A 24,152-nucleotide genomic window follows, 5' to 3' on the forward strand; every position below is an offset into this window, starting at 1 on the left:
CTTAGCCAAGGGCTAGGCTGTTCCATGCTTTCTCTCCAGGTTAGAAAGCAGGAGCTGATTGTAAAGTGTAACTTAGAAAATATAAATTCATGGTTATCATTTTCACTGATAGTTTCTTGCTTTTTTTTTAAAAAAAGATTTATTTATTATTTATACGCTATATCTTACTATAGGTGGTTATGAGCCACCATGTGGTTGCTGGGAATTGAACTCAGGACCTTTGAGAAGGGGAGCAAGTGTTCTTAACCTCTGAGCCATCTCTCCAGCCTGCTAGTTTCTTTTTTAAAAGTACCTCAACCCTGCAGCTTCTAATAAAAAAAAAAAGAAAAAGGAGTCTTTGTCATCTGTAGATGAATTATCCTTCAATTCTTAAGCCTGTCTCCCCACATTCACCCTCTGTTCTCTTGTCTTTTGAAAAATATGTAGTAGGTCAGTCAAATTTTAGATCTGGTTTCAAGACAGAGAAAATCCTTTTCTGCAGTCCCTGTTTTGTGCAATTGAAAGGTTTGATCTTTATATAGGATTATTTTGAATGCTTTTAATTATTGAAAACTAGTAGCTGAGTTTTGGTCATGAAGCAGTAAAGCGAATACTTGAGATGTAGTAGCAGCTACTGTGACCTGTTTACTTACGTACAAATAAGACAGCATAGCCTTGCTTGGCAAAACTTTCTCGTGTGTAACTGAGGACTGTGTTCAGTCTGTCCTTAGAGCCTTTAGCTTCGTGAGTGTGTAAGCTGACATTTATCATTTTTCAACAAAGAATTTTTTTTCTGGAAATAAAATGATCCATTGGTTCTCTTGGAATCCCTTTTTATTTTCTTTTGCTCTTTGCCCTCCCGATCTGCACTTCCTTAGCACCAAGAGACAGCAGTTCTCTGCTAGCTCTTTAGATACTTTATAGTTCTGCCCTGACTCCGTGTGATCTTAGCTTAAGGCCTATGAGTATTGTCAGAATCAAAGTGGAGGTGGTTGTGTCAAATCTTAGTAGTGGCAACCAAAAATAATAACGCCCAGAGGTTGTGGAGGAGGGACCTCATGCGCATTTGCTTGTTAAGAACCATGGACAGAAGAGTCTGGTAAACTCAACCCACACCAAAGCCACTGTATCCTTCCACAAACATTCTTCGGCAAGAACACCTGTCTGACAAATGGCCGTTCCACCCTGGGCCATTGCCACCCTTGTTATCAGTCCTGATGGCTGAAGAGTATTGTTTCAAGTAATTTATACATCCTTTTTTTTTTTTTTTTTGTCCCCTTAGAAAACATCAAGGTTTCCCAAGACGTGTATTCCTTGTTGTGATTCTCCTTGTAATTTCAAAATAAATACATTACAAATATTGAGAAGGGAGAGTGCGGTTCTGGATTAACTGAATGAATACTCAGTAATCCTGCATGCACATTAATTAGAAGAAACAGGATGGTTAACAACAGAACAGAACGCAGTATGAGGGAAGAATCATACTGGACTGCAAGAAGGATTTAAGCTTTCTCACAGCCAGGGGGGCAGTCTGCAAAAGAAACAACCTGCTGAGTGGAAGAAAATATGTGTAAGCCATTCATACGGTAATTGCTTAATAGTAAAGATACGTAAGAGATTCGCCCAACTCAATATCAAAAAATAAATCACCAGATTAAAAAGTGTCAGGGTACCTAAATGGACATTTATTCAGAGAAGACAAAAAGATGCCAGTATATTTATGGAAATGAATTTGGAGAGCCTGGTCTTTAGAGAGCCTGCATTTGTATTTAGATTGACAGGCCACAGTGGCTGCAGATGCAGTAGTAGTTAGGATGCTATGGAGATGGCTCAGTACAGTTTTAGTCCAGCAGTTTCCATTTATGGCCTTAACAGAACACACAGGTTCAGTGCTGAGGAGATGGCTCAGGGCTTGCTGTGTGAGTGTAGGGACCAGAGTTCAGATTCCTGGTGTAACACACACACACACACACACACACACACACACACACACACGAACTTAGTTTCATGTTTTTCTACTCTTAGATTTCACTATTTGTATGATACATTGCTTAACATTTCATCAAATAGTTAGTTATTCCATATTTTAATATCTTATTTAGTTCCTGATTGTATATCTTTGGTGATCCTGTAGTGTAATTTAGGCAATGAATATAGCAGACTGCAAACTCATTTTTGCCCCTTGACTTATTTGCCAAGGCAGCTGGTAGTTTAACCAGGATGAGTCAATTTACAAGATAGGTCGTATATCCAAGTGTGAAGTCTTAGCTGAGGTCCAGAAAGCATACTTAATTAGCTTTAATTTTTTAAATTACTTTTTCTTTTTTTGAGAGAAAGTGTCTCACCTAGAACTCACTAGGTGAGTTTGGCCTTGAACTTCTAATCCTCCTGCCTCAGCCTCCTGAGTGCTGTGCCACCATGGCTGGCCAAGCACAGGTTCCCATCTGGAAGGCTAGCAGAGTTCTGTTCCAGTGTTGTACATTAATTTTGTTCTTGAGAATCCACCCCCAGGTGTAAGTGACGATATACTGCTTTAAGATTATTTTGTTGTTGTTTTCTGGTTTGTTTGTTTGTTTTGAGACAGGGTTTCTCTGTGTAGTGTTGGCTGTCCTGGAACTTGCTGTGAAGACCAGGCTGCCCTAGAACCCACAGAGATCCTCCTGCCTATGTCTCCTGATTGCTGAGATTCACCCTGCCTTTTGTTGTTTAAAAAGAGGGTGCAAGGGACTGAATGCAGAATTTAGGATTGCCTGACCCACACAAAATGTTGAGTTTTTAAACATTTTATAAACATTTCTCAGTGAGAACAAGCCTTCAGGGCAAAAAGCAGTGCCTCTGATCTGAACAGTTGCCTAACAGACACATGTTTTTGTGTATAGTGCTGAACTTTTGGTCTAATCTGGAGTAGACATGTGAGCACAGGAAAACCACAGCAGAGCTGGTGGGAGTTCATGGCACATACTTAGCTCAACAACTGTGCAAATTCATGTTACTAGACATTTTCCCCCTTTGAGTCTCCACTGAAACTCCTCCCCCACACCACAAACCCTACCACAAAGCAGGAGATGTCAAACCAGTCCTGGAGGTAGAGGCCAGTGTGCTGGGCCTCACCTTGCCTGTCTTGGAGTTGCAATGAGTATTGTTTTGTTTTTGCCTCACCTACGCCCCCTCCATTTTTCGGATTCCTTTCCAGACCTAGAATCATCTCATCAGTGAATATTTCAGTATGTGTATCCAGAAAACAAAGAAGGACTCAGTAGCACCACTGTGTCAGTCCCCTTCCCCCTGAAAAAAAGAGCCAACATCAAGCCAGTGCATTCAGTTTCCTGATTGTTCCTCCATGGCCTGCCTAAGACTGCCATCTCCAGACCCATGTGCCTAGGTTCAAAGGGTTCCTACCACCAGAGAGCAGAGTTGTGCCAGGGACGTGTTTTAGGCTAAACACTCGCTCTCCTTTGGGAGGCTAAGGGTGCTCATGCTGCTGGCCCTGCATGGAAAGCTGGATACCAAGCCTCTAAGGACATCATTTCACATGTGTGCCCGCACTTACTGCTGGAGAAGTGGATGTGGCCTGTGGGACCATTGGAGAGGATTTTGGAAAGCATGGTGTCCCTCAGACCTTACTCCCTGTGCCTTTTTCTTTTGGCCAAATTTTCCTTAGGACCAGACAGCCATGGCTGTGTGTAGTTGTGGCACCCTGGAGAGTCACTGAGCCTGGGGAAGGGCTCTCAAGCCCTAACCTGGACTGCCTGGCTCTCTCAGCAGTGTTCTCAGAGCCAGGTGCCAGTGAGGTTTGTACATCCTACTAGGTGACTGTCACGTAAGACTCGGTCTTTCCTACGGACTTCGGGAGGTTACTGATTTTGTTTTTTTTAAAATAAATATTTCCTTATTTTTTTCATAAAATATATTTGGTAAAACATAAACATAAAATATATATTCTTACCTCCTTTTCCAACTTGTCCCTGATCCACTCGCCCAACTTCATATTCTTTTTTTCTCTTAAAAGCAAAACCGACACAAAACAAAAACAACAAAAAAGCAAAAAGTCAGAAACATACACACACAAACCCAAAGCTACAAACAGACACAAACAAAACCAAAAACTCACAAAAAAAAAAAAAAAAAAACAACAAACAATTCATTTTGTGTTGGCATCTACTGTGTCCTGGGTTGTATTTTATATACTCAGTGTCACAGCGTTAAAGAAAACTGACTTTGCCTTCTCCTAGCAGGTAACGAATGAAAGTATCTTCTTGGCTGGGGGTGGGACTTTGTGCCCACTTCCACGTCTCTGTGCTGAGATTTTTTTTTTTTTGTCTGAGGCCTTGTGCTTGCTGTCACAGTTTCATGTGTGGATCAGTCCTGGTCTGTCTGGAAATGCCGTTTTCTTGGCATTATCCGCTGCCTGTGGCTCTTACAGTCTTTCTCCCTCCTCTTCTGTGTAGATCCCTGAGCTTGGAGGGGAGGGGTTTGATGAAGACATCCTCTTTAGGGGTGAGCGTTCCAAAGGCTCTCACTCTGTTGTCTGGTTGTGGGTTTCTTTGTTATATATTGCTGTTTCTTTGTTATATACTGCTGGAAATAGTCTGTGATGAGGTTTCAGCAATGTACTGATCCGGTCCCCGCCAAGCGTGTGGTGGCTGTGGGGTCCCTGGTAGAGAGTGGTTCTCAGGTTAGTTCCTTAAGCTTTGGTTTTCAATATTGAAAATAGGAAGAAGGTCTTCAAAGTTTGTTTGCTTGTTTATTTACACATGCGTGGGAGTCAGAGGTCAACTTTCAGGAGTCTCCCTTCCACCTGTAGGTCCTAGGGAACCAACTCAGATTGTCACATTTGGCAGAAGTATCTTTATTCACTGAGCCATTTGTTGGCCTGGAAATAGTATGGTTGTGGCAGGAAGTGTTTCAGGAGACCCATGGGTGGGTGGACAGTTAGTGGTGGGTAGCCATTGGCCAGGATTCCTCATGTTAAGAGCCACTACAAAAGCTGCCTTCTCAGAGCTAGCTCTTAAGTTGTCCAGCAGCAGAAATACTCATTTAAAAAGTTCATCTTAAAAAAATGTCTGCTTCTGGGGGATGGCTCAGGAGGTAAAGGTCCTTGCTGTCCAACCTGACAACCTGTGCTTGATCCCTGCGATCCACGTGGTAGAAGGCGGAAACGGAATCCTGCAACTGTCCTCTGACGAGTGAGTGAGTGTGTGTGTGTGTGTGTGTGTGTGTGTGTGTGTGTGTGTGTGTAAATAGAGAAAGGACTTAGGGAGCATCAGTTTAAAAAAATGTTTTCAAAGTGATGTTTTGCTAAATTAATGATTATAATAACAACAGTAATAAGATGGAGGTAATCCCGTTGGACACTCATCCTCTCTTCAAAGTTATCTGAGGACCAGGGAGATGGCTCAGGGGGTAAAACACTTGCCATACAAGCCTGAGGACCAGGGTTCAGATCCTCAGAACCTATGTAAAAGCTGGAAAAAGCTGTCTGTCATCACAGAAGGCAGAGACAGGGCTCCCCGGGGCAAGCTGGCTAGCAGCACTTGTTCATCGGTAGATCTGGGTTCGATTGAGAGACCTGCCACAATAAATAACGAAGAACAATCAGGGAAGATGCCTCAAAGCAACGTTGAGCTTCCACGTGCTTACATGTGTGCACATGACCCACATATATGATTATTTTCAAGATTAGGGATCCAACCCGTATCCCCACACGTGAGGAAAGTGCTTGACCATTGAGTAAGACCTGCTTCCACTGTAGTATTTTCATCTAAGAAAAATACATTGCTAATGAATTCCGCATCAGCCCTCTGTCCTGTGCTGCCCTGAACATTCCCTGAAGTTGGGCAATTGTCTTTTTCAGTCTTTGTCCCACCCGGGCTCTTTCTGAGCTGCTGCCTATTAAAGCCTTTCCTGTTATGCTTGTTTTAGAGGTAAACTGGATGTACTTGAGGCCACGTGAGGCAATCTGTGAAGGATTTAGGAAGTTTTGACAAGTGGTAGAGCACGTGCATGAGAGTCTTGTTTATGAGTTTTACAAATTCCAAGGTGATAGCCCCAGTGGGGCCTCACACATGCCAGGTGAGCTCTTCAACACTGAGTTCCACCTCAGCCAAAGACTTTGTAGTTTTAGAGGGTCCACTGCCTACCATAGCATCTTCTGGAGGAGAGACAGGAAGTAACTCAGCTTTGAGACAGGTACTCGTGGAGAGTGAACACTGGATACCCGTCCTCAGTGTGTGCAAATTCTGAGGCTCTCCTTAGTAGACTCTGTTCAGTTGTTCTCCCACGAGAACAAAATCTGTTGCTCTTCACCCCCTACCTTTCCTAATTTCCTGGGGACAAGGGAAAGACGCCCAAAGAGGCAGTTGTCTGTAGTCAGAAATATCATAAGGGGTGAGTAGGATCCACGCATGTTATATGCGTGTAAGAAAATATAATAACAAACCCCATTATTTTGGAGAGCTAAGGTAAGCTGATAAGGAAAAAAAAAAAGTACTTTTTGACCATGGGGAGAATGAAGCTAGGGTATGTGCACAGTCTCATGTGGGGCCTTGGACAGTGGTCACTCAGAGGCCGGGCAGCTAAGAGATGTCTGATGTGACTAGATCGGAAGATGCTGCGTATTACGAGCAGTTGTTTAACACAGTAAATTACCCTGTTCTGCCTCAGAGGCGGGTGACTTCTTTACAACTTTAGTAAGATAATCCGTCTTACCGGAAACAATTATTCTTAGCCAGAAGGCATTGGTGTTCTGTTTTGTTTTTAACTGAGAAGGGATACTACACAGTCAGCTTGAGAGAAATGAGTGCCTCTCCACAGCATTACCCGTGAATGTCCCTGCTGTGCTGTCATAAGATCGTTGTGTCGGAAAGCACTGCACGACAAAATTTGGCCCCCAGGGAAGCCTCTGCTGGCATAGAGCCTTTGAAGACCATCTTTTTACTGTTAGATTTAACATTGGGTATCAAGTACCTATGTTCCCTTTTGGGGGCGCCCATCTGGGGGCTCGTATGGAATCCAGCGCCTGTCTCCAGTTGCAGCTGAGCCAGGTAGCAGGCCTTGGTCACCCCTGCTTCCCGGAACAAGTGTCTTGGGAATTGATGTTGAGGTGTAATGGGTGAGAGCAGATTGTAGCGTTTCAGTGCTCAGCACACAGGGAGTTTAGGAACTGGGAGGGAGCTGTATAGTCGCAAGGTGTGACAGTGTAAGTTAAGGGTTCCACTGGACTGACCCTCCCGTATTTTCCCTTTTGTGTTCCCATAGAAACCCGATGTCCTGACCACCGGAAGCGGGAACCCAATAGGAGATAAACTTAATATCATGACCGTGGGGCCCCGGGGCCCCCTTCTTGTTCAGGATGTGGTTTTCACTGATGAGATGGCACACTTTGACAGAGAGCGAATTCCTGAGAGAGTGGTACACGCAAAAGGAGCAGGTGAGAGCAGTCTGTGTTCTTCACTCCTAACCTGGCTCAAAGGATTCCCTCGAGCGCCTGACAACCTTACGTAGAGGGAACCTTGTAGTTGTCGGACATAGCCTTCCTTCAGTAAATTCCCAAAGCTGCATTCTTGGAAGAAAGAAAAACTCTTAATAGAAGAATAGCCTAGGCTTTTATATTATTATATATCATTATATTAACATATACTAATTATATAATTGTGCTTTAATTATACTATTTTTATGTTGTATATTGTAATATTATGTATTATATGTTTATATATAATATAAATACACAAATAATATAATATAGAAAACATTTAATTATATATTTAACATATATAATTATATAAACATTTAAATATATTAAACATATATATTTTAATATACATTATAGTATATGTTATTTATATATAAAATATATAAATGTTTTCATATATTATAGTATGTATAGAACAATTTAAAAATATTTACTCACCAGTGCCGAGGAGTCCAGAAGAAGGTGTCAGATACCCTAGAACTGGAGTTACAGACAGTTCTGTGCCACCATATGGGTGTTGGGCATTGAACCCGGGTCCTCTGAAGAGCGGCCAGGGCTCTTAACTGCTGACCCATCTGTCCAGCTCCAAAACAGTTTTTTAAAAACAAACTTTTGGGAGCTGAGGGGATAGTTCAGTTGGTAAATTGTGTTCTGCAGAGCCCTGAGAACCCGAGTTTAGATTGTCCGCATCCGTGTATAAGAAAAGCTGGCTTACTGTAGCATCTGTCACCTGAGCGTGGGTGAGCGAGTGTGTGGGAGGAGGGGGGTGGACAGAAGCTCTCCCTGGGCCAGCCTAGCCAGATCAGCCAACTTCAGGTTCAGTGAAAGACCTGTTTCAAAAAAACAATGGTGGAAAGTGGCCAAGGGCGTCCAGCTTCCCCTGTGACCTCTATACGCACACGCACGTGCACACACACACACACACACACACACACACAGGAAAACAGTAACTTTACGGCGAGGTGTGGTGTGTGCCACGTGCCTGTAATTTCAGCACATGGGAAGCAGAAGCAGAGAGAGGCTCAGTGCAAGGTCGGGCTGTGCTAAGCGGTAACATCCTGTCTCAGTAAATCCAGGGTTTGGGATGTAGCTCAGGACTGGCGTGCTTATGCAGCAGGCCTAGGGTTCACTGTCCAGCACGACACATACTAACAAGTAACCTTTTATTATTTCACCATTGTATAGTTCTGTAAAGGAAAGAGAGCGCAGATAGAGAAGCACACACCACAGGGATAAATACTGAAATGAACTGAAAAATGGAGCATAGTTATGTCGGGAGTGGTGAATTTGTGGTGGTTTTTCCTTTTCTTTTTGTCTAGCCTCTGTAAACTTTTATCTTTTATGGTGGATGTGAAATATGACAATGGTGTTTACTAGAAAAGCAGCCTGGTCTACATGGAGAATTTCAGGACCGCCAGGGCTACAGAGAGAAACTCTGTCTTGGAACAAACAAACACAACAACAACAAAGAAACAGCATCCTAGAAGGGATAATGCATTTTTCTTCTTTCTAGTTAGCCTTCCTGGTGTCTAGAGCTCCACTTTCTAGATAAGTTTTTTCCCCATTGTTCGATGTCTTCTCTGTTGTCACTTGGTGTTTGGCAGCTTTTTTTTCTGCCCCTGTCTCCTCCCCTGGAAGCCTGTCTTTCCGTGTTGTTCCTTGACCTCTGCCTCCCTCCTAAGGCTCTGAGGTCCTTTGTCTATCCTCAGCCTTGACCAACCAGCTGCTCCCAGCACCCATCACCGCCTCTTGACTCGTAAGTGTGACCTTCACTGGAGCACGAGGTGACAGTAGGGCTTCGCATTTGGCCCTTATCAGTCTGTGTTTGCTTACTTTTCCATCATATTAGAAGGTCCTGAATCGCAGGTGCTGGATGTTTAGTTTCTCTCGTCCCAGGTTCCTCTTAAGGGCCTGAGTGATGGTCTTATGCTGAGACTTTCTGTCTTTCTCACTAGGTGCCTTTGGATACTTTGAGGTCACTCACGATATTACCAGATACTGTAAGGCAAAGGTGTTTGAGCATATTGGAAAGAGGACGCCCATTGCGGTCAGATTCTCGACAGTCGGTAAGTCAGTCTGTTCGTATGCCTCCTTTGCTCCCTTCAACCTGCATTTTACTTGGGGACATTCATAACTTACTCTCAAGGAAAGCGTACTAAGAAATGGAAAACTAAGACATAAGAAATGGGAAAAATATTTCTGTAATTTTAGCCTGTTTTATTGTATCGAAACTATCTAGAGACACACAGGAGTTTACTTCCGAACTTCTGTTTGTTGAACGATGAAGGGGATATCACTGCATTTTTCTGACATCTAGAAAGAACTTCCTACAAGGGTTTGCCTCAAAAGGAAATATGGAGTGGAGATCTTCTTTAAGAACCATTGTAACTGCTTTTTACTGAGAATTAATGTGTAGAGCAACAGTAGTATAGGAGATTGACTTATACTAATCTGTAGATCTTCTTTGTAGTGTGGGATTATTCTATTACAGAATGATTAAGACATTTTATTATTATGTTACAGAATTAGAATTTGTACCTAAAGTATCATCTATATTAACACACTGTAGTGCCTTAGTTAGGCTTTTCTGCTAGGCTCTGTGCTCAAACAAACAAACCATGCTCTGTAAAAACAAATGAGATAAAGAATAAACCTGGACCTTAATTAATTTTCTTAATACTAACTTTCTGACAATTCACTCTTCCTTAAACATTTTCTTATTTGTATTTTATGTGTGTGCATGTTTTGCCTTCATGCATATCTGTGTACCATGTGCATACTTGTGTCATCAGAGGCCAGGGAAGGGTGTCAGATCCGCTGGAACGGGAATTTGATGGTTGTGAGCAGCTGTGCGGGTACTTAGAGATTGAATCTGAATCTTAACTGTGGGTAAGAGCAGCCAGTCAGTCCTAACTGCCGAGTCAGCTCTCTAGCTGCACACAACTCACTTTTTGTTTATTACTCTAATCTTCATAATTGTTTTCTTAATTACCTGTTTAAATGGATAATCTTGTCAGCTGCTGGCATACACGATCTCTTATCATTTTTAATTCATTCCTTTGTCTCATTTCTAGACCCAATTAGCAGGTAGGTTGCAGTAAAAATACCACAGACATTTAAATGCCTAGTCTGCTTCCAGGAAGTAGATTGAAGGCGATAGATGCTAAGTTTCTCTGTGATTTATGGTTTCTTGGCTGCAGTGTGCTTGGCTGTGTTTCATTCTTCCTTTTTGAATCTTCCAGCTGGAGAGTCAGGCTCAGCTGACACAGTTCGTGACCCTCGGGGGTTTGCAGTGAAGTTCTACACTGAAGATGGTAACTGGGATCTCGTGGGAAACAACACCCCTATTTTCTTCATCAGGGATGCCATACTGGTAGGTGATGGACTCTTTTTCTCTCTACAAGTGTTGTTGATCTGTATCGACTTCAGTTCTCTTTATGGGTTGGCATTTTAGAATAAACCCTGGAGAAAAGAGAATGTGGATTGTTTGGGTTGTCCTTTTTTTTTTTTTTTTTTTCTTCTTCTTTCTTTTTTTAGTACATCTCTGTAAATGATAGTTACCATTGGCCTGAGATTTGGCATGTCAAGATTCACTGACTTGGTGGGAATATCCCAGCTCCCATTGCATAACCTGGAGGATTAGTGAAGATGGGATCTGTCCAAGGAGCAGATAGAGAATATTTCTGGGTGTGTGTGTGTGTGGGTGATATGTGTGTATATGTGGTGTGTGTGTGTTTGTATGTGGTGTGTTTGGTGGTGGTAGTGTTTAGAGAGATACTTCAGTTTTGAGTGCATTTGATACTAGAGTGTCCAGACTTGCTGAGTAAGTTTCATTTGAAAGTTTAACATTCTAAGTTTCTGGAATTCTGCTGATCAGAATTATAATCCATAAAGGAGCCATAGACAGTGTATCATGTAAGACACTATAATTCTTCTAAACTTAGGTTTGAGATTTTTGTTTTCTCTCTTGTTCCCCCCCCTTTCCCATTTAGTTTCCATCCTTTATCCATAGCCAGAAAAGAAACCCACAGACTCACCTGAAGGACCCCGACATGGTGTGGGACTTCTGGAGCCTGCGTCCAGAGTCTCTCCATCAGGTGAGAACCCTTTCTTTTTACACTCTTGTTACACCATGTCATCTGGGATGGCATTGTGTATTAGGCCTTTAATGTGTTCTTGCTGCTCTAGTGGTTTTATTGGAATTCGCTTCTGTCTTTTTGGGGTGCTTCTTCAGATTTCTTGATCACAGAGAGTTTACATCTAAGCATGACGCTTAGATGGTTGGAAACGCTGTCAATTAGTGTTTGGGAGTCTTTAGCAATAAAGCCTGGTCAGAGGTGAAACTGTGTGTTAGGGTGGAGAGAGGAAGACAGCACTAAAGTCTTTGCTATTAAACTAAAGTTTGTGATGGAAAGGTGGGAAAGATAGGAAAACCTAAAAATGGAGTAGTACACTCCCTGTAGATGGAAACGGAGCAGTAAATACGCTGTGGAGAGAGGTGGAACTGGAGAATGATGGTGGAGAGGACCAGGCTCGTGTGAGTGGCTTGCACTGCTACCTGGGGCCAAGGTGATGTCCACGGTTCAGTCTGCCTCCGAGGGTTTTGTCTGGGTTTGTGCACCCAGGGGCCATGTTCATGGTCTGCGCTGTGGCCAAAAACCATGTAGAAGCCCATGATTCATGTTCCACTGACTGTAAACAGAAAGGAAGGTACGTTTACAGTGATATTGGCAATTGCAGATGCACAGTTTAAAAGAGGGACATGGAAGGCTTTGGTGACAACCTACTTTCACTCCAACTCCTACCTCCCCCCACCATGCAAACAAACAAACAAACAAACAAACAAACAAACCAAACAAGTAACAGCCTAAATAGGAAGCTATTGAAGCTTCCTCTTTAAAAAGTGAGCTAAGAATGCTGAAGTTAGCATCACAGTTGATGCTTCAGGCTGGGTGTGGGAGGGGAACCACTTAGTTCTACAAGGGGCTGGCCACTGAGAGTTTGTCCATGCTCCAGTGAGTACATAGATAACAGAGGTCATGAGGGTGGGGGAGCAAACATGGAAGGACTGGGATATGAGTGTGATCAGGGCGCATGATGTAAAATTCCCAAATGACCAATGAAAGTATTATGTTAAAAAAAAGTAAAGTTTGAACAGCATGTTAGTTTAGTTTCCAGATTTGCTCTAACATTCCTTCATAGGATTTTATATTACTGATTCATGTTTCACCATACTTTAACCTTTTTGTCATTTTCTGTGGATGAAATATTGGTAACTCTTCGCATGGGAAGTTATCAGGTGTGTTCTGTGTCATGAAGAGAGTTTCTGGAAATGCATGGCTTTAAAAACTTGGGATACTTGGATTTAAATGGGAGGATTTCCATTTCTGTTCCTCAGGTTTCTTTCTTGTTCAGTGACCGAGGGATTCCGGATGGACATCGGCACATGAACGGCTACGGATCACACACGTTCAAGCTGGTTAATTCGAATGGAGAGTCGGTCTACTGCAAGTTCCATTACAAGGTACGTGTCTGGACAGGCTCCTCCTCCTCCACAACTCTCTTCACCTCTCCTAAAGGACTGAGCGGAGATGAAAATCTTTTCTCCCTTTCTCTTACTTCCGCCCAGGGATACGAAGAATGATAGAGTTGAATAGCACTATGAATATTTGGTTGGCCATCAATCCATAGAACAAATTTAGACCACTCCAGTTAGAACTGTGTGTAGTTTTGATGTTTTCTTCCTTACATGTTAGAGGTTGGGGCCTCTGTCTTTGCTATTATTTTGGCTTATATTGCAATAAGCAATAAACTTGAGAGGGTTATCATTATTCCCTAAGCACCTCAGAAGGTTAAAAACTTCTGTTTCTAAATACTGCTGCTAAACTAGAAAGAAGGAAATGGGTTAATGACAAATGAAGTCTTCCCTCCTTTTTGTGTAGGTGGAATTGAACCTAGGGCCTCACACATGTGAGGCAAGTGCTCTACCACTGAGCTTTTACATCCTCAGCACCTGTTGTATTTTGAAACAGGATCTCATTAAGTTGCCCAGGTCAGCCTCGAACTCCTTGGTAGCCTAGCTGAGCCTTGAACTTGTAATCCTCTACCTCAGCCTCCTGAGTAGCTGAGCTTTCAGGCCCACACAACCAGGCTCAGCACCTCTCCCTTTTAGCAGCATCCCAAAGGCCTGCTCTCTTCTGTCCTATTCTAATACTTATTGGAACAAGCTAATTAGGTGTATTAAATGGGAAAATTGTCTTTTTTTTATATCTTGGATCAATGTACAGAAGGCAGTTGGTTAATGGATTTATAATTGTCAAAGGGAGCTGTGTTACATCACTCGGAGCAAGGCGTGGTGACTGGGGGATACCGAGCCTAGTTAGAAGCCTTGAAGTTAGGCGAGCATGAACTCAGATCTTTATTGTCCCAGGTAACTGTAATGTTGGCATTTTGTTGAAAGTTCTTTTCATTTTAGAATTGGGATGCAACTACAGATGTCCACAGGCCTAGCATAGATTGCTTATGGGTTTGTTTAGCAGAAACTTGAGATAGATTGAGATGCATATGGATTCATTCATTTGTTCGTTCATTCATATAGCTTATTTTGATTTATAGCTACTTTCTTCTAAACCTAAGGGTTTTGGTTAAAATCAGAACAGCTTTGTACTATTATGATAATTGAACATAGTGGCTCACTGGGTGGCCTTCAGGTGGTGGCCTTCATTTTTAAATCCTGAAGTTGCCTTTCCCTGTGGTCCCTTCCAGAGTTGGTTTTGCTAAGTGTTTCTGTGTGGCTTTTGGAGTCTTTTAAACGAGGCACATGGTCAGCCAGTTCACCAGGGCTATCGAGACAGGAGTGCTGGGCCAAGTGATGGAATGTCTTTTTGAGTGTGATTGGCTTGTTTGGACAGGCAGAATGCCGATTTTGCCTGTTCATGGAGAACGGGGATAGAGTGGCCACACTGAAGCTCGTGGTAGCTCGATGAACTCTGATCCTGTGACTTCTTAAAACGAAACATGAGGAAGACAATAGTGATGGAGGGATAAGCTGATCACACTTTTAGGAATTTACTTGAGCTGTCTTAAAATGGAAATTAGGTTATTTCCAGAATTCCTTGGTGTATACCTAAGGCAAATGATACAGTATGTCCAGAAGCCCATCCATCAGATGGTGAATGGATTAAGAAGATGTGATGTAGTGGACTGCTTTTCAGACAGAGAGAGAGAGTGGGAAAGAAAGAGACAGAGAGACATATATAGATATGAAAGAGTGTGTGTGTGTGTGTGTGTGTGTGTGTGTGTGTGTTTGTGACTTGGGGTGGAATTGTAGACCATTGCACTAAGTGAAATGATCCAGGCATAGAAAGACAGATGTAGCATGCTCCGGGTGGAATTTGAGAATTAGAAGCTGAAATTAGAATGGTAGTTCTCAGAAGCGAGGGAGATTAGAGGGTGGAGGGATGGGAAAGGCTGGCTGATTGTACTCAGTCAAAGCTGGGAGAACCGAGTTCTCATGTGCTCTTGCACAGGAAAGTGACTGTAGAAAGCATCTGCATTTCAGCATCCAAAAACCCGTAAGAAAGGATTTGAGTGTTTTGCTATAAGGAAATGGTAAATATTCTCCATTAATATGTATAATTTTGTTGTTTTAATGTACCAGTTAAAAATAAATTAAACTTTAAAACTATATAAACCCTCTAGTTTTAGTATATCTTGCTTATTTTGATGAAAAAAAGTTTTATTAAGAAAGTATTTTTTCTGATTACAAAGTAATATAAGCATAAACATTCAAATGATGTAGAATACATAAAGGGAAAGAGATGAATGATTTTAAATGTGAAAAGTGTGGAACAAATTTCCTTGACGTTGAAACGAGTCAGGATAAATATAGTTTGGTGTAAATAAATTTATTAGTGTCAGTTCTGAACAAAGGGAAGTATGATTTAAGGAAAGTTTCATCTCTGGGTCATGTTACCCAGAACCCTTCAGTGAATTCCTGGTTATGTTTTGGTAACCTCTTCCCTAAACTTGGTTAGAGCTTCCTTCTTTCACTCTGCAGACCGACCAGGGCATCAAAAACTTGCCTGTTGCAGAGGCAGGAAGACTTGCCCAGGAAGATCCAGATTATGGCCTCCGAGATCTTTTCAATGCCATTGCCAATAGCAACTACCCGTCCTGGACTTTTTACATCCAGGTCATGACTTTTAAGGAGGCAGAAACTTCCCCATTTAACCCATTTGATGTTACCAAGGTAAGTTAGCAGCAACTGTATTATTTTATAAGTGTCTTCCTGAATTATGATGATGATGGTGATAATGATGATGATAAATTATTATTTTTCTTTTTTTAATATAATTTTTTATTTATTACAATTTATTCACTTTGTATCCCAGCTGTAGCTTCCACCCTCGTCCCCTTCCAATCCCTCCCTTCCTCCCTCATCACTTCCCATGCCCCTTCCCCAGTCCACTGATAGGGGAGGACCTGCTCCCCTTCCATCTGACCCTAGTTTATCAGGTCTCATTAAGACTGGCTGCAATGTTCTTCTCTGTGGCCTGGCAAGGCTGCTCTTCCCTCTGGGGGAGGTGATCAAAGAGCCAGCCACTGAGTTCATGTCAGAGACGGCCTGTTCCCCTTACTAGGAAGCCCATTTGGAGACTGAGCTGCCACAGGCTATATCTGTGCAGGGGTTCTAGGCTGTCTCCATGACTGGTCCTTGGTTTTAGTAGATGATGATAAATTATAGCCAAGCATTCACAATGACAGGAGCAGATAAGACAGGCTAGATAAGAGGTGGTAGCTCAGCAGGGTCCTTGTCCCTCTGAGTGGATGCTTGCCACCGCTCACTTCCATTCCTGTGTGGGAAGTTCTCTGGGGTCACTTTGGAGGTTTCCTGTGTTATTAGCAGGGTACAGGTTTTGAAAGGCTGATATCTTCTGGTTCTTCACAAGTGTCAATATTTACTGCTTACTATTACGAAATGACAATGCAGTTACCTGATGTTCTTACCGTGTTTCTGTTGGGTTAATAATTATTTTCATTGGCTTGATTATATTTGAAAGTTGGTGTTTCCATGGGTACCTTACATATCCTTCAGTTGGTTACCCGGTTACCTGCTAATTATGAATATGACATTATTTTCAGGTTTGGCCTCACGAGGACTACCCTCTTATACCAGTTGGTAAACTGGTCTTAAACAGAAATCCAGTTAATTACTTTGCTGAAGTTGAACAGATAGCTTTTGACCCAAGCAACATGCCTCCTGGCATTGAGCCCAGCCCTGACAAGATGCTCCAGGTAAGCCAGTGAGTTTAGCTGTTCTGAGGTAGGTGTCTGTTTGTGTGCACACAGCATATAACTTGGCAGGGTCTTTCCATGAGGAATTACTAGAACTTTTCACTTGAATTTTAATTGAGGTGCTTAATTCCTATGAGATCAGTGGGCCGAAACATTCTTAGGTTAAACATTCTCTTTGGTTAAACCAACTATAAACCACATCCATGATAAAGTATCTGATATTTGAAGATGTGAACCCTTGGTCTCAGAACAAAAGATGTAATAGAAATGACTCCATATTTTAGAAAACTATAGTATAGTTAGCTCAGCCTATAAGGGTATAATAAATGATTAGAACCATCAACAGCTTAACTTTATCTCCTATTCCAAGGTGATGTTTGTGTATTTTCTCTCTGTGAAAACAACTCCATGGATGGTTTTTATTCAACCAATTTTGTGATTATGGCAGTGGAATAATTTAATCATGTGATCTTGCTAGACATTCAGCACCCTTAAATCACTTTTGCCTAGAGTTCAAAGAGTGAAAATTCTACTTTGGACTGGTAATCAGTAGGAAAATAATTGGATTAGTAGTTGCTTTGCAAAATGATCTTTGTGTTTCTAGACTATGAACATAAAAACAGAGGTTAAAGATTAGACCGTAGATCAGACCACAGAGACTGAAGGTTGATATTTACATAAGTCCTGACTCTAGGCAAGTGTCGGGCTGCTGGGAGAGCAAGCTGAGATCCTCTGTGTGTCTGTGGGCTACCTCTGTTGTGACATTGGGGACATCTGAGACTTTCTTTTTTAGAAAGTCAGTCTTTATTCCACGGGCTGAGTCCTGCCTTGCTGGGTGCGTTTCTATGAATCGCTGGATAACCATAGTATAAGACAGAGAGTGTGGTGGGTCTGAGGTTGAGCTAGAAGGCCAGGAACAAAGTTCAAGAACAAGATGGCTTGTGAGCTGGAGTCTGAAGGCTGGGTAGGATTCTGATTTTCAGTTAGCGACACAAGACAGAGGTGCACTGAGTTGTGTATATTTAAACTGTAATAACTATTCTTTCTTGGATGAGAGGAGTTGAGTGTGCACGTGTTAATCGAGTCTGTGTTAGAGGGACCTGTAAAGATTGGACATTGTACAACTGCCCATGTTGGGAAGACAGTAGAATTCTTCCGTTTCAAGAAGCATGGCCTGCTTTAGGAAGCATAGCTGGGCGCAGTGGCACACACCTGTAATCCCAGCACGTGGGGAGGCAGAGGTAGGCAGATCTCTCTGAGTTCGAGGCCAGCCTGGTCTACAAAGTGAGTTCAGGACAGCCAAGGCTACACAGAGAAATCCTGTCTCGAAACAGAAAACCAAAACCAAAGCAACAACTAACCAAAACAGACTAAACAAGCAAACAAACAAACAAAAAACCAAGAAGCATGGCCTGGTAGCCATCAAATAGAATAACTAACGCCTCTCAGTGATGATCAGTAAGGGAAGGAGCTGCGGTTAGGGACAGAAGGGAACTGGACTAGAGTACAGCTGCAGTTTTCGTGGTTGGCAGCCAGAGGAAGTTGGGGAGTAGAGGAAATCTAGATGTATGACCCTGCCTACAGCCTTTCCTGCTGGGTGGGCAGGAGGGAACTGAACTGTGATTGTGGGCCCAGCAGGGTGTACCAGGGCATGAAATCACCATGGCTGGAGCTCAGACTGGTTTTGAGAAAATAGATTGGAAAGTAAATGGTGACCTACAGTTGGCACAGGAGCACAGTTCACCGTTGTTCTTTGGGACTACAGCGACACCTGGCGTCGGATGGCAGCTCAGCCACACAGTAGAGAGAACACTGACGATTGGAATGGAGCACTAGGCTCAGGGTGAAGCCGCCACAGCAAATGTGTTTTCTGCGCAAGAATAGAAAACAAATGTAAGCCAGGCATAGCGGTGTTATTTAGCCATGCATTCTAATTCTGTGGTGCACATGGGGAGCCGTGCAGTTGGGGAAGGACTGTTGGTCTCCGTTAGCCATTTGGTGACCAGCACAGAACTGTCAAAGGTTGTTTGAGTGGGTAAGGACCATAATCTGGGGTCCTTAGGAAGAATCTTTTATGGGAGTATTGGGGCAGAGAGCTAGTTTAGAAGGCTGCGATTACTCCTGAAGAGTGCTGAAGCTGAGCAGTGGCATTTGCTGTGTTGGGGGATGGCGTCTTTGTTTACGTCTAAACAGGGTCCTGTTCATAAATCTTAAACCTTAATTCAAAGCGATAAGCCAGAGCATCATGAAATGGGCAGACTAGTGTAATGCAGGAAACAGAGACTGTACCGAGTGCCTGGCCGTGCAGCTGTGTGGCCTTTCTTTGCTCCAGCTGGAACCAGAAGGAAGTCGGACCAGTGGCTTGAGTGGGAAACAACCATTCGGTCAGGTGGCGTAAAGGACAAAGCCTTGAGCAAGGCTTCCATGCAAGTCATCGTCAGAATGTGTGCTCACTCTGCCCATTTCTCGACCTGGGTGTGTCGTCTCCATTCACAGGGGAGGTTATGGTTGCCTGCTAACTATAAAGTAATGAAGTCAGAGTGTTATGCTGGAGGAGTGGTTCTCAACCTGTGGGTCGCAACCCTCAGAAAACACAGATTTTTACGTTATGACTCGTAACAGCAAAATGACAGTTACGAAGGAGCAACGAGAATAATTTTATGGTCGGAGATCACCACAACATGAGGAACTGTATTAAAGGGTCACAGCCTAAGGAGGGCTGAGAACCATTGTGTTAGAGGTTCCATCCAGGAGCTACCCAAGGCTCCATTCTATCTTCTAGCCTGTTGGTGGAGTTGAGCACGGCTTCTGGAGTCAGTGGAGGCAGCCAGCTTCCTTCTGTGGGCGGGGTCTAGTCACGGCTGTGTCGATGATTTGCAGGGATTGTGGGGAGCAGGCTTAGTTATCCGCAGTGTTGGCAGAGTCAGCGGGGCTGCATTAAGGGTGTCGAGTGAGTGATTTGCTACAAAATAACTGCTGCATTTGCATTCTTTATCTTGGTGGTTAGTTTTCATTTTTTTTAATGCTCATTTAAAAAATGTAGTTCAATTTTAAAATTTAAATCAATTGTAAGTTAGCACACACATTAGTGAGTTTTCATTAAAACACACACACACACATACATATTGTTCTTATATTTTGCTTTTATATATGTCTCCTTTCCTCTCTGCCTGTCTTCATCTTCCCTCCTTCCCCATACTGCTTTGCCTCAAAATTCCTTTCGCTTTTATGTTACATTTATTCTGTTACTCCCTCTGTTTTTCCTTCTCCTTTAAAATCTCTTTGTCCCCTCTCATGGTCTCCTTTCTATTTTTTAAACCGTTTTTTTTTTTTTTTGCCTTATGTAATTAGAAACATGAGAATACTGTTTGAGAGTCAAGACAATAATCAAGGCAGTGAATGAGGAATTGCTCACGAAGCAAACCTTGCATAATGAGAGTCAGCGATCGGAGATTAAGGTCAATGCAGAGCAAATCCTAAAGCTCTTTTCTAAAAGGGACGCCAAGATGATTCTCATCCTGCCTTGGGAAACATGAGGCACAATTTTAATATCCGAGTTAGTTAGCCTCAGACTTGTCACCTGTGGTTGTGGAGGGCCAGCGGGTCCAACTGAAGCTTTCTCTCTGTGTTTGTTAGTAGTCCCAGAACACAGGATGTCTGATTCGCTGTGCACCGTGGGAGCTGCCTCTTTGAACAATTTCCACACAGCTGGCTTTGTAGAGTTGTGTTGTGCTTTAGGAATTCTTCCCTTGGAGTAGAGAGGGCTGGGGATTAATTCAGGATTCTGGTGAGGTGAGATGTGAAATGCCAGGCCTAGGCACTGTTGTGCCCTGGGGGGCAGGTAGGCATCATTGTCCAGGATGGGTGTAGTTGGGCAGATGGTGTGTCCAATTAGGAATGGCTTCTTTAGGAAGAATGCGCTTCCTAAAGAGTAGGAAGAATTCCCACTCTTCTAAGTGGGAAGAGGCTTGACTCCCCCGAGCAGAGCTAGGTCAGGCTGATGCGGTAATCATGTACTTTGAATTTTAGGATGCCACTTAGAGATTATTTCCTGTTCCATAAGTGGCTGTCTGTAACGTCCTTTTCGTGTATTACTCCAGGGGCGCCTTTTTTCCTATCCGGACACTCACCGCCACCGCCTGGGACCCAACTATCTGCAGATACCTGTGAACTGTCCCTACCGCGCTCGAGTGGCCAACTACCAGCGTGACGGTCCCATGTGCATGCACGACAACCAGGGTAGGCCTGGATGTGTTTGACTCCCTGTGAGAGCAGAGGGCATGAGGAGTGGGTGGGCTGGGATGCCAGGCCAGCGGTTCTCCACCCAGCGCCCTGAGTCGTCCTCTGCTGTGAGGCGCCATACAGGTGCTGCCGGCCACCCCATCTCCTCAGTAGCGGAGGTTTGAGCCGCCCGCCCTCGGTTCTGGTTTCTATCTGTTTTCTATACCTTCTTGAGAGTTCCCTCCTCAGGTTGCCGTTGGTGTCCGTCCCGCAAAGGAAGGCTAGGAGGAGGATCTTACACAGTGGAGTGTATCCAACCTAGTTATAAAATGCACAGTTTCTCAAGTCACTCTTACCCGGACTGAGGCCTTTTTTTGAGTGTTTTGAGGTTCATTTGTCAAGTGCACAACCTTGTAATTACCTTCTTGATGCTGTCACACAGCCAGCCTCTGGTTTTAATTCTGATTAGACAAGCAGAACATTTGGGTGATGTGTTTTCTTTTAATATAGCAGTTTAATAAGTATCTTAGCTTTTAATTTCCTGCTCTGGGCCCGTGTTTAATAGCTATGGAAATAGATCTCTGCAGAAGTTTGACCAGTGATGTTTATTTGTAGCTGTAGCTACCTGTATGAAAATTAAAGGCGTCCTATATTGTGTACACCTCCAATAAAAAGAATATATGTACCCTAAAGGGGTCTTAGAAAATAATGGACAAAAACCCACTTAACAGTTCAAACACCCAGAGGCCACAACGATTGCATTCTTCTATATTTCTTGCCATGCTTTTCAGTGGCCGTTTTTACACATTTAATTTTTTTTTTATAGGCCATTTTGTGCTCGGCTCTCCTGTCCTTACTCCTGGCCTCTCGGGTGTTTACTGAGGTTAACCCTTTCTGCCAAACTCTACTGAGGAAGTATGGTGTTTCTGCTCCCGTAGGACTCCAGAGGCACAGGCCTAGAGTAGTCGATGTTCCCTGTGTCTGTGTCTTGCCTTTCCATTCTTCTAGCCCCACCCCCACCTTCTTTTGTGGTCCTTTTGTTATTGCAGCTGTGCATGGCACAGACTCCATGTTTTTCTTGAGCTTCACTATAGTTAATTGTTTCATGTTCACATCCCATTGGCACACTTGTAAGAAAGCTGCTCTGGGGTAGCTGTTCTCTAACTTGATTTCAGAGAGCATTTGGGCTGTGCCCTGGAAATTCTCATGAAAGAGCCTAATTGTTCCCAGTCACGAACACCTCCAAGACAACTCCCACTTTGAGTAAAGGTCAGAAAGTATTTGAAAACAGAGTTTAAAAGCCTTCCTTCAGAGGGCAAATTCTTAGTGAAGAAATATTGTGGTGGTTAGCTGTTGGACTCTGCTTTTCACAGTGACGCAGCTGTCCTAGGCCTACTTTCTGATGTGAATAACTGATCACCATAATCACCCCCCCTCCCCGTGCACACACCCTTGGTGCCTTGTTCACTGTGATTGGAGGCATCTCCTAATTATCCACAGTGGATAATCTGTCTTGGCAGAGAGCCAGGAAGCATTCCAGTCACAGGCTGCTTCCCGGAAGCCGTTCCTAGCATTCCTAGGCAGTGGTCTGTACAGGCATGGTGGGCCCTGGTAGCCAGGCTCCTGAGCAGTGTGCAGCCCGGAAAGTAAGCGTACCAAGCGAGGGGCCTTGGAGATGGCTCAGAGGGTAAGGGCCCCTGCTGGAGGCCTGAAGACCCAAGTTCAGTCCCTGTGACCAACATGTTGGATGGCGGGAGAGAGTTGATTCCCAGAGTTGTCTGCTGATCTCCACGCATGCTCTGCGGTAGAAGTTCAGCTGCACACACAGAAAATAAAAGTTAATAAAAGCTGCCAAGATGAGAAAAAGTGAAGCCTTCCTGCTTATCTCAGAATCATAAAGGATGCATGATTGTATCTGCCAATATTTTGTTCAATAAATCCAGATAAATGAAAGCTAACATATTACAAATACAGGTTTTTTTTTTTTTTTTTTTTTTTTTAAAACACCCCCCTTTTAAAAAAAAAAAAAAAGACAACAACTTTTTTTAGGGAGGAAAGTAAAAGTAGAATTGAGGAGAGCATTAGAGCCGGCTAAAGAGAGAGCTCCCCCCCCCCCAATCCTAAAGGTGTGTGAGGAAGAGTATCGTCAAGTTTTCTTTGGAAACGGACAGAAACACAGGCTTCCACCACGCTCATCTCAGAGCTCCAGGTTGGGTCTAGGAATGAGGGAACTGAGCTAGAACCAGGTTGCTTTGCTCAACTGAGCAATGTTTAGATGGAGCCTGCATTCAAACGAAACGGTCAGGTCTACAGTGTGTCTGTCTGGGCCTCGTCTCAGCGGCTGCCACATCAGCTTTCTGAAGTGGTGTAGCCAAGAACCTTCGAGGTGTTGGCAAGGCCTCTGAGAGCTCTTTATTTAGACTCGGAGTGAGGCCCTTAGAGAGGGCAGCGTCCCCTGAGCCTGTAGCTAGACCTGGGCAAGAGGGATCTTTTCCCAGCATGGTGTGTGTTTGCTGACTGCTGGGGCCTTCTCCTTCCTCCGCCCCTTCACCAAAATGTCTGCAGTTGATGCCTTGTAGACATCGGTCATTCCCCTGAATATGTCTCTGCTTCCTGTTAAAGGCGGTGCTCCCAACTACTACCCCAACAGCTTCAGTGCGCCCGAGCAGCAGCTCTCAGCCCTGGAGCACGGTATCCCGTGCTCCCCAGATGTGAAGCGTTTCAACAGTGCCAACGAAGACAATGTCACTCAGGTAACAGCTTTCTTGGCTCCCTGGTGGGCGCGTGGCTGGTTTTCTTGTCAGTGCCTTTTTTTTTTTTTTTTTTTATAACCTCCCACTCTCATTATTTAGCTCTGATGGCCTAGAACCAGTTAGGTAATGAGACTGTCGTTTGCATATTAAGGTTTGCTATACGAGCTCTCTTTTGACCTCTCTTATTTTAGTGAGAGGTTTTCTTATCACTCATCCCTTTAACCAGCCTTGACACTGGTGTTACAAGTTCAAAGCATAACAGTGCAACAGTAAAAGTCCTGTGACAAATACCTGAGAAGCTTCATGTTTGTTTCCTTGAAAATGATTTAAGTGGCCTTCCACATCAGGCTCGGAGGACTTGTGCGTACCAGAACTATCCTCTCACGAAGAACATTGGAAAAACAGATGTAAAACTTTGGAGAGGGGCTGGG

At 43.4% G+C, this 24,152-nt stretch overlaps 1 protein-coding gene across 1 annotated transcript in view; it reads left to right on the plus strand.

Moving 5' to 3' along the window:
• The window catches only part of Cat (catalase), a 32,900-nt gene that overhangs the window by 4,699 nt on the left and 4,049 nt on the right, over positions 1 to 24,152 (plus strand). The window contains exons 2-10 of the mRNA XM_055599677.1: positions 7,237 to 7,408; positions 9,406 to 9,516; positions 10,693 to 10,823; positions 11,443 to 11,547; positions 12,849 to 12,974; positions 15,510 to 15,701; positions 16,595 to 16,747; positions 20,848 to 20,986; positions 23,591 to 23,721. Coding sequence (XP_055455652.1) covers positions 7,237 to 7,408; positions 9,406 to 9,516; positions 10,693 to 10,823; positions 11,443 to 11,547; positions 12,849 to 12,974; positions 15,510 to 15,701; positions 16,595 to 16,747; positions 20,848 to 20,986; positions 23,591 to 23,721 — 1,260 coding nt within the window. The remainder of the gene's footprint in view (positions 1 to 7,236; positions 7,409 to 9,405; positions 9,517 to 10,692; positions 10,824 to 11,442; positions 11,548 to 12,848; positions 12,975 to 15,509; positions 15,702 to 16,594; positions 16,748 to 20,847; positions 20,987 to 23,590; positions 23,722 to 24,152) is intronic.

The sequence above is a fragment of the Psammomys obesus genome, unplaced genomic scaffold (assembly GCF_907164565.1).
Source record: "Psammomys obesus unplaced genomic scaffold, mPsaObe1.curated_primary_1811, whole genome shotgun sequence".
NCBI lineage: Eukaryota > Metazoa > Chordata > Mammalia > Rodentia > Muridae > Psammomys > Psammomys obesus.